Source organism: Rhinolophus hipposideros (assembly GCF_964194185.1).
Source record: "Rhinolophus hipposideros genome assembly, chromosome: 3".
NCBI lineage: Eukaryota > Metazoa > Chordata > Mammalia > Chiroptera > Rhinolophidae > Rhinolophus > Rhinolophus hipposideros.
This window is the reverse complement of record NC_138049.1, coordinates 56,992,597-57,003,649: the sequence shown is the minus strand read 5'-3', so window position 1 is coordinate 57,003,649 and position 11,053 is coordinate 56,992,597. Positions and strand designations below refer to the sequence as shown.

The 11,053-nt window shown below is 36.1% G+C and overlaps 1 protein-coding gene across 1 annotated transcript in view; it reads left to right on the top strand.

The window, feature by feature from the left end:
• Nucleotides 1–1,671: 1,671 nt before the first annotated feature.
• The window catches only part of UFL1 (UFM1 specific ligase 1), a 36,023-nt gene continuing 26,641 nt past the window's right edge, over nucleotides 1,672–11,053 (top strand). The window contains exons 1-6 of the mRNA XM_081044812.1: nucleotides 1,672–1,855; nucleotides 3,020–3,165; nucleotides 4,215–4,243; nucleotides 4,886–4,983; nucleotides 5,519–5,633; nucleotides 8,434–8,564. Coding sequence (XP_080900938.1) covers nucleotides 1,779–1,855; nucleotides 3,020–3,165; nucleotides 4,215–4,243; nucleotides 4,886–4,983; nucleotides 5,519–5,633; nucleotides 8,434–8,564 — 596 coding nt within the window. The 5' untranslated portion in view covers nucleotides 1,672–1,778. The remainder of the gene's footprint in view (nucleotides 1,856–3,019; nucleotides 3,166–4,214; nucleotides 4,244–4,885; nucleotides 4,984–5,518; nucleotides 5,634–8,433; nucleotides 8,565–11,053) is intronic.

The following is an 11,053-nucleotide window of genomic DNA, read 5'->3' as shown; positions in this document are numbered from 1 at the left end:
CACACTTAGGACTCAGGCTATTGAGAGATGTACTAGCAGTAAAACTGAAACGTAATTTTGCTTGGTATTAGAGACATCTGAATAAAGAATTGTGGGGACAAATTATATAAAATAACTGTACGAGTTTTAAAAGGTTTCATTGAGTTTTATTTAAGCCGGACTTCATGGAAGAACGTTACAAAATAAACGGGGGCAGGGTGGAGTGAAAAAGAGAACAGACATCCCCAAAATGATATGGAATCCTGAAAGGGCTTGGTGTGTCTAGGGCTCAGCAAGCTATTCCACAGGTGGTTTCCAGTAGCAGAGGATGCTGCTGGCAAGTAGACTGCAACCTGATCGTGGGTCTTACATGGTAAGAAATTTGAATGCCAGGTGGTCACATACTAGTACATGATATTTGTAAAGTCATAATTTGTATTCTTTATGTTAAATACGTTTTTTTAAAAAAATCTGCTGCTTCATTAGAGTTCTAAGTTGTTTCTGGTAAGACCATGTCTGCCTTATCTACCATTGTACTCCATAGCATCTGATAGAGAATCAGAAAGTATGTTACAAGAATATTTTTGCTTGTTCTGAAATCTGACACCCTTTGGAACCACACCACCTACCTTCTTTCCAGTTACCCCTTTGACTTGACTTCTGGTGTTCCACCTCTTGGTTGGAAACCACATTGTCAGACAGAGTGGCTGTTTGGTGGCAGTATTTAGTGACAGGTTTTATGACTGTGCTCTCTGTATTTTAAACAAAGCTGGGGACTTGACTAGCGAAGTACATTTGTGGCACTGGATTTGAGTCACCCAGAATAAAATACTGAGATAGGAAAGGACCTGAAATAAACCCCCTTCACCAACTCTATAGGGCATGTGGAAAAAAATCCTAGAGGAATTTTTAAGTGAAAAGTGAGGTATAAAAGTAAAAGAAAACAAGAAAGGTACTCCGGAGTACATTTCTACGTTTTATTGATTTCAATGCAGGGGAAAGCAAAATAAACATTCCCATTGCTGCTTCTATTTCTTCTGTAGCCATAGGCACTTACTATCCTTATGTTTCGATTTCTTCATTATTTGATGGGGCTAATCATCCCCTTAAGAGAAACAGGAAAGGGTCTAGATACACGGAAGCAAACCTTAACCTTTACGGGAACCAAATTATTCATCTTTGTACTAAATAAATAAATAAATCAAAGAACCAAGAAAAAAAGTGATTACCTTCAGCTGTGTCCCTTGTCTCCTAAAAAGTGTCTGCTCTGAGCCCACGTAAAAACGCGATTCCCTATGCAAAGAGGACTGATCTACTAACCATTCCAGAGCTCTACTTTGCACTAATTGCAAACGCTAATTGCAGGCACAGGCACATCTCTTCCACCCCTGCCCCCCCAAAAAACAAATGGAGGGCAGAAGAAAAAGAAAAGCGGTTAATTTGATTATCACTGCGCGGAAACGTTAGGGATCGTGCAAACACACACTAAAGTAATACTTCACTAACTTGGCCGGTCCTGCAACCCACCCGCAGCCTCGCCGAGACGTCAGGACCTCGGTCCCTAGGAGCTACGCCCGACGCGCGCCGCAGGCTCGTGCCGCAGCGGCCACACCTCCCGCGCGGGGTGGGAGGAGCTGCGGCTCTTCTGCCCGCCCCCGCCGGCGCGGGACGTGCGCGTGCCGTGTCTGCGTCAGGGGCGGAGTCTCTTGTCCCTCCGCGCGGCCCGCTTCGCGCAGGCTCCAGCCGCCTTAGGGTTGACGTGTCCGCGGTTCCTCCGGCGGCTTGGCGAGTAGGCGGTGATGGCGGATGCCTGGGAAGAAATCAGGCGGTTGGCGGCTGACTTCCAACGGGCGCAGTTCGCCGACGCCGCGCAGAGGTGCTCGACCCCCCTCTCCATGGTGGCGTCCAAAATAGCCCCCGGGCGGCCACTCCAACGTCTGAGGCCTCGGGTCCCTGGCTCTGGGCCCCGGATCCCGGACCTTCCCGGCCTCTGTCACCATGCCCGCCTCACCCCTCCTCCTGGAGCCTGGGTTGCGGTTCCGAGGATAGTTCTTGGCCTGGAACCCCGAAACCTGCTGTGCCCCAGAACCCCCGATCCCAACCCCAGCCAGGTGCTAGCGTGTCCCACCCTCACGACGGCCGAGGCCGGTGACTTCCGAGCTGTCATAGTGTCCCTCGGACCCTTACCCGTCATCAAGCCACTGTGGCACCATTGCCTTTTATGCACTTCCCGGCCTAAAGCGAGCTTGAAAGGCGAGGCTAACACCGAAATACAGCACTTTGCAGATACTGTGTCGACTCGTAAAACATTCTGCCTTTCTGACCACCATACGAGATGTGCGAGGCCAGGCCCATGGTCCCGTCTGTCTTGTTTAGGGACTCCCGGACACGGACATTTCCTACAAAGCCCTTAATTTTGGAGGGATGTGTCCAGAGCACCCGAACTGCTTTTTAACAGAACACATATGCAATGCTAACCGAATCCTTGTTTGTTCGTTGTCTATTTCTTGCTTTTGGTGCTTTTGTTCCTTCTGGGGCTGGAGACCTTAATCCCTTGATGCTGTATTTTGAAGCACAGAGCAAACTAGGGCACATACAGTACTTAAGGGCTTGGGTCACTAACGGTTGCAGTGACAGTTTTCCTAGGCCAGATCTCCTGCCGACAGAGCAATTGTATGAAAGTAGGGCCGGGTTTTTTCCTACCCAAATTATACGTCCTCACTTTCCTATTCAGCTTTGAAGATTAGAAGCAGCGCGAGAAGAAAAAGCAAACTTGAAATCCATAATTGAATGATTTGTACCAGTTCAATACATGATTTAAATGCATGTGAACCTGCTTACTCCCAAGTTTTTTCTTTTTTTTTAACTTATTGAACTAGTATTGTCATACTAATGAAAGATACAGATTTTGTATTATAAAACCTATGACTCTTTACCCAAACTTTTTTTTTTTAAAAAACCCGTCTTCAAACATTCTGTTAATTTTATTGAGCACTAAATGTATCAATTGCATTTTTGAAACTTTTCTTGTTTCCCTCAGGTTGTCAGAGCGGAACTGCATCGAGATTGTGACTAAATTGATTGCTCAGAAACAGCTAGAAGTTGTTCACACACTTGATGGGAAAGAATATGTTACTCCAGCCCAAATTAGTAAAGAAATGAGAGATGAACTACATGTCCGAGGTGGTAAGTAATTCCCGAGTTTTTTTTCTTTTGGTTCTTTGGAAGGGAAAAAAAAACCTTAAAACCATAAGAGTAAATTATTCCGAGGTTATAGGACGCCTGTCTCAATTGTCAATATAACAGCCTTAATATTTTTAATAGTTTCAGGTAAACATGAGCATATAATTTAAATGAAGTCAAATATTGTCACTATACAAAAAAGCATTATGATTTTGAGTTATGTGTCTGTATGTGAATAATCGATTGTTTCTTTGCACAGAACATGAATTTATTGCATGACTCAAGGAGGGTTATCAGGTGGTAATTATGAAGGGGGAACAGAGATTTTAAAGGATTATAGATTGTTGAAACCAAAACTGTACTACCATGTCGCCCCGCCTTTATTTTGCACCTAACTTTAAGGATTTGCAAATTAGGAAATAATTCAATATGGTGCTACATGTATCATATAGTAGGAAATGCTATTATAAGCACACGCAACGTTTTTGTTTTCATTTGTCTTTTAAAAATTTGAACAAACTACAGAGCAAATTTGAACACTTATTAAAATAGAAGCAACTACGGAAACAATTCTTCATTAGATGTTATTAGATAAATCCTTGGTGTTTTGTTTTCTTTATCTTCCTGCATAGTGCTATAACATATTAGCTATAATTTGGAATGCTTAACAGATTTTCTTTTGATAATAGGTGGAAGTCTACCAATTTTAAATAGTTGAAAAAAATTCATCTGAATTTAGTTGTCAATGTCTCTTTCACAGTTGATAAATTGTGAAGGGTGATAAATACCCTCCATAGGTCTGGTCAACTTGTGTATCAGTTGATGTTTGTAATTGGCCTGATGTGGCAAATGATACTTTCAAAATAAATTATTGCCCATGCCTTCAGCCATGAAGATTTATGTAGCTAGTGGTTCGTACTCGAAGACATTAATTACTGTGGCTGTATAGAAGATTTCAACTGTTCTTAATGTAAATCTGTTGAAATTTACAGTTTTGAGCTAGTGTGTACTTATACATAATTTAGACTAAATGAATATTTTTTTCTTTAAAGGTCGAGTAAACATTGTTGATCTGCAACAGGTAAATTTTTGATTCATAAAATCTTTTCCTTTGATTTCTCAATTTTTTGATACTATGAATTTTTTCAATGCCTTAAGTATTCCCTAATACTGGTATTTCTCAGTATTATAGTGAGTCAATTTAATAAGTGCTGATATGTTGAATTGATTTAATAAGTTCTTATTTCTCTGTTGTCTTGCTTATTCTTTATTCTTTACCAAGTAAACTCAGTTATCATTTTATTTATTTATAGCATTTATGTAAATTTGGGAGAAAAATTACTAACTACATGTTTACTTGTTTTTAGTATGTGGAAATAATAGAGAAATATTTAAAAAGTAGAAGGTATTTTTAGAAAATGTAAGTACACATATCAGCAAGGTACACTATATACAAAAAGCTGGAGAATCTTGTGTGAAATGGTGCCCATTATATGAAAATGTAACTTCTTAACACAAACTTTCCTAGCAAGTATAAATTTTCAGAAATGAAAATAAATAAGCAGTAAGCCTCTGATATTTTATTTGAGGCTTTTTACAGTATTTCAAAACAATTTGAAATCCAACTAACAGTAAGTCTTTAAAAAGACAGTTCTAGTATATAATTTTGAACTTAAGAAACAATATGAACTTATTACTAATAGAATTTGTATTTATTTTCCAGGTAATTAATGTGGATCTGACTCATATTGAAAATAGGATTGGTGACATTATTAAATCAGAAAAACATGTTCAGCTAGTGCTGGGACAACTGATAGATGAGTAAGAACAATATTTAAGAGCACTTTGTTGTGTTTCTTTAAAAAAAAACAAAACTAGTGTTTAAATTTAGAACAGTTGTGGTCAGTTCAATATTTTGTTTAGAACTCATATGATTTTCATTATAAGGATTATTACTTAAAAAGTAACTGCTTAATTATGTGAAGTACTTGGAAATAACATAAACTCTGATTTGTTTTTCTGTTATCTAAATGCAACACAAAACATAATTTTTACAATTTTTCCTATGTGATCTTAACTCTGAAAGCAAATTTGTTCCAACAATATTAACGAAAAATGCAGAATTTCCATTGTTTAAAAAATTCCCAGATTTATCATTTGATTAACTGTACATTCAGTTACATTGATAAGAAAAAAAAATGTTTTTCAGAATATGAGTATTGAGTAATGTTTATCTAAACATACCCTATTCATTAATTTTGGGGCATACCTTATTGCAACAGAATAAGCATAAAAGATAGAGGAAAATAATTTTATTAATCCTAATTATTTTGTTTTGTCTTGTTTTTACTATTAGGAACTATTTGGATCGGTTAGCAGAAGAGGTAAATGATAAATTGCAAGAAAGTGGTCAGGTAACCATATCAGAACTGTGTAAAACCTATGATCTTCCTGGAAATTTTCTGACACAGGTATGTTGTCTTTATAGTACAATGTGTCTTTTTAAAAAAATAAACAAGAATTTTAATGGGAGAGGGAAAAAAAACTAGACTTTCTTATTATTAACTGATTTTTTGCAAGTGGTTGACTATTGCTATTGTAGCGACATATTTTGGGGATAGTTCTTATTGATTGTTGGCTCTGAGGAGACACTTTAGAAATGATTATAATCTTCCTGAACCTGGAGAGACCCTAAAAACAATTAACAGACTACGTTCTAGGCCTGCTTTGACACAATAGCAAGAATATCATGAGTGCATAGGTTTATTTAACGATTCTCATATCAGCTGTACTAGTATTATCTACAGTTCTGATTGTCCAGTTATATTTTAAGAAGTAATTGAAGATTATAATTTAGAGGGGGTGCTACTGGTATCTTGTAGGGTAAAGGTCAGAGCTGCTACTAAATATCGTACAATGCATAGGACATCCTCCCCAACAAAGAATTTTTACCCAAATGTCAATAGTACCAACATCTTTCGATGTCACATTTTTTCCTCCTCTACACTGTCAGTGTAGTAGAAAGAAGAACCAAGGAATCGCTCATAGTCTCTCAATTATAGTGTGATAGCAGTGCTACCTAAAAATAGAGGCTATTTTCTTGTTTGTTTGTTTTCTTTTTTCCTTAAAATAGTTTGACATTTTAGGATTATAGAAGTACATTTATTACAGTGGAAAATACATGGACTTTGTAGTTAGACCTTGATTTGAATTGTCTATGCCACTGCTTAGTTATTCAGTATTAGAAAAATTATTTCCTCTCCTTTGTGCTTCAAGTTACATATCTGTAAAAGGAGAATAGATGTCTTTTTTATAGACTTCAGTGACGTTATGTACATGCAGTACCTTGTGAAATGTCTGGCACAATGGAGGCACTCACTGATAATGGTTTAGTTTTATACTTACTGGAACAAATAAGGGAAAAGCCAAATCTCTTTTTAGGTATATATCATGTTAAGAAAATCCAGTTTAAAAATATTTACCAAACCATAATTGCATGAAATTAATTTGTAGTACAAACAGATTTATTCACCTATTTTAAGAGAGTGATTTCTAAAATAGATCTATTTTACATAACATTTCAGGAGCCTAAGTTCTATTTTATTTTTATATTTTTAAAATAATTGTTTATTTTTCAATTACAATTGATATGCAATAGTTTATTAGTTTCAGTGTATTACATAGTGATTAGACATTTATATAACTTACGAAGCGATCACCCTGGTAAATCTAGTACCCACCTGACACCATAGTTATTACAATATTATTGACTATATTCCCTATACTATACCCTACATCCCCATGACAACTTTGTAACCACTAATTTGTACTTCTTAATCCCTTCCCCTCCTTCACTAATCCTAACCCCCATCCCACTGGCAACCATCAAAATGTCTTCTGAATCTATGAGTTTGTTTCTGTTTTGTTTGTTCATTTATTTTGTTCTTTAGATTCCATATATAAGTGAAATCATATGACATTTGTCTTTCTCTGTCTGACTTACTCCACTCAGCACAATACCTTCTACGTCCATCCATGTTGTTACAGATGACAATATTTCATTCATTTTTATGGCTGAGTAATATTCCATTGTATATGTGTTCCACTTCTTCATTCATTCATCCATTGATGGACACCCAGGCTGCCTCCACATCTTCTCCATTGTCAATAATGCTGCAATGAACATATGGATACACAGGTCCCTTCAAAGTAGCATTTTGGGTTTCTTCAGATAACTACCCAGAAATTAGATCACTGGGTCTTCTTTGTCTCTTATAGCCTTTGTTTTAAAGTCTACTTTGTCTGGTATAAGTATTGCCACCCCAGCATTTTGTTTTTGTTTCCATTTTCATGAAATAACTTTTTCGATTCTTTTGCTTTCAGTTTTTGTGTGTCTATTTTAAATGAACAAATACATGTTAATCACAAAAGGTCAAAAAGTATATTTTTTAAATACTTTTTAAAAATATCAGAACAGATCTAAGTGATGTTTTATAAAACTGTGCTACTGATAACATTTTGGAAATGTATATGGTTTCTTAATGTTTTTTAGTTCTAATTTTTCTGGCTATCACAAGCAGTATTCTAAAAGTTTTTTAAGAAGTTATTTGAAAAGGATTTTTCTATACCATAAAAAGTATCAGATAGGCTGACTTGAGTAGATTTCACTTATTTTGGGATGTGAAACACATACAGTCTTATTTCAGGTCCCTGAAGCAGTCATAGTGTAGCTATGGAGAAATGTTCTCTTGAGGTTACTAAAAAAATCAGGTTTTCTGCCAGTGTAGATCACTGGGCACAGATAACTTGTTAATATTTTCATGAAAGAAGATAAGTTTTCAGGTCTTGTTTTTCCCTAGTTTTCAAAATTTATCTATCTCCATTAGTGTTAGAAGCTGCAGAGAGAGTCTTCTCCTAGATGTACGTGTATGTCCTGGCTTTCTGAATGTTTCAAACTGCCTATATCTAGAAAAGTGGTTAATCAATAATTTTTATTTTTTATTAGAAATAGCCCTTGTTAACAAGTAGCTAAGCCTTTTAACGTATCAGCTATTTGACTCATTCAGTTCTTGAGTCTACCATGAGATTATGATGTTTCCTAGATCCTAAATCTTGATTTTAGGTTATATATCTTATTTATGCTTGTTGAAATTTCTCAATTACATGTTTAATTGTAACATCAGCATGCAACATGACTTTAGTAAGACTATACAGATGTATATGTGTAATTTTGTTCTTTCAAATTAATATAAATTTGCATCTTTACCGTAGGCACTAACTCAGCGCCTGGGTAGGATTATTAATGGACACATTGACCTTGATAACAGAGGAGTAATATTTACTGAAGCTTTTGTAGCTCGACATAAAGCACGCATCCGTGGACTGTTCAGTGCTATTACCCGGTAAGCATGTTTTAAAGTCTATATATTTCTCTGATTGTGGTTTGCATTTTTTTTCCCAACAGCTTTTTATTAAAGCATAATCTCATTCAGGAGCCTAGTTTTTTAAACAAATAGAAGGGGAACTTCTGTGAAGTAAGAGTGGGGATTACAGAGCCCTAGAATGTAGCGGAAATCTTCTCTAACCCACATCTTCTCCCTACTACTTTCACCACCTGCATGGCTGCCGATGCACTTCTGCAGAATACTTAGATCAGTGTATAAAATCACCTAGGATCATGGAAAGAGCATGCAGTCAGAAGTCTGTAGGTCATAGCTCTATTACATAGTAACCATATGACCTTGAGCACATAAGTCAGTCACCTTACTTCTTTGGGCCTCAGATGGGGCTAGATGATTTTAGAACCCTTTTTACTAAATGACATTCTAGAATTCTAATTAATAACACTATTACTTTCAAAATCACTTTAAACTTTTCTAAAATAAGAATTTCTGAAATGTTTTAGGCCTGTGTGACAAACTCCAGTGTGAAATTAAGAAAACCTACATTCATACATAGGGCAAATACAAAAATATAAAGGTGTCATTTGTTGTCCTAATATAATAATCTGTGCTCTGAACAAGTTCAATTGTTCCCACATGAACAATTATAAATGAATAAAGGATCTTGAAGAAAAAGAAAAAAAAAAGAAAAGAAAAGAAAACCTACATTCTCAATTATCTTCTCTCTCCTGTGTCATTAACTTTCTCAGTGTTTTTTGTGTCCCATCAGCATTTAAATATGTCCAAATTGCTCCCATATTCCTCTCTGAACCCGATATTCCACTACATCTCCTTTCTTGTTTGCTTCTTAAAGTGAACCTTCTCAAGAGTTGGTATCTACATTTACTGCCTTAGTTTTCTTACCTTCTGTCACTTCTCAACTCACTTATCTGACTTCTACCCTATAGCAATGATGTATATCATTGAATCTAGTGGGCACTATCTGTCTTTGTTTTACTTGAATTTGCAGGAGCATTTAATTCCAGTTACGTCTTCCTTCTTGAAATGTTCTCTTTCTTTTTTTTTTTAAATGCTACATTGTACTGGTTTCTTTTTAACTCTTTTGGCTGTACCTTCTAAGTCACTTTTTCAGGCTCTTCCACCATTCCCTAGCCTTTAAAGTTTTGTTACAGGTCATCATCTCAGTCCTGCACCTCTCATAGGTGATTTTTACCTTTCTTTTAAATTCCAGATTGATACTACCTACACAGCATCTCTTCTGAAATGTTTTACAAATGCCTCAGATTCAACATATTTAAAATAACTCACTGCCTGGGCTATTGCACTCCCCACCTTACTTGAATTAATTCTTTCACTAGTGTTTCTATTACCAGTTATATTATCATCCTGTTGATTTTGCCAGAAATCTGGGAGACATCCTTTATAACATCTTCTCTCTCTCACCTCCCTTTCAGAGCACAAAGTCTTTTGAATTCTATATTCTGAATATTTATGTAATCATAATTTCTCTAACATCTCCATTCCCACCATTTCAGTGCATTTTTTACCTGGACTGTTTTAATAGTCTCTTTCTTCCACTTGTATTACCTCCCACACATTTTTTACATGGCAGCCACAGTAATTTCTTTTTGCCATTTAACAAATCAAAAGCATTTATTGAACATCTAATACGTGCAAGGCACTGGGGGTATAAAAGAATGGCAGGTTAGGAGGGAGAGCTTGGAATCTAATGCAACAATTTTCTTTCTTTTTCATATATTTAATAATTTCCTACTTACAGAAAAGTTGTGAGAGAACCTTTGTTTTTCTTCCCCATTTGAGAGGACATTGCTGATATTATGTCCCATCATCACAAATACTTTAGTATGTATGTCCTACAAACAAGGGCATTATCTTACATAACTATAATACAAACATAAAAATCAGAAAATTGACATTGATACATTGATACTCTCCAGTCCTTAGATCCCATTCATCGATTGTTTTATCAATTGTTCCAACAATGTCCTTTATAGTAAAAGGAGCACATATTGTATTTAATTGTCATGTCTCCTTAGTCACCTTCAGTCTGCAACACTTCTTCTCTCCTTGACTTTCATTACTTTGACACTTTTGAAGATCACATGCCAGTTATTTTGTAGAATGTTCGGTTTTGCTTGCTATTTTTTTCATTCTGATATTCAGGTTATGCATCTTTGGCAGGAATATCACAGAAGTGAGTCTGTGTTCTTGTTATCTAATCCTATCAGATGGCATACGATTTAGATTTTTTTCCAGTTACTGATGATGTGCATTGTAATTTCCTAATAAGGGGTACCTTATCCTGCTAGGCTTCTGGTAACAATACTTGTTTTTACTTTATAATTAAGTATTTGTGGGGAGAGCAATTTGAGATCATGTAAATTATCTTGTCTTTCTTCAAACTCTCAGTTTATTTATTTATTTATTTAAATCACAATAGACTCATGGTTCCCCTTTTTATTCATTGG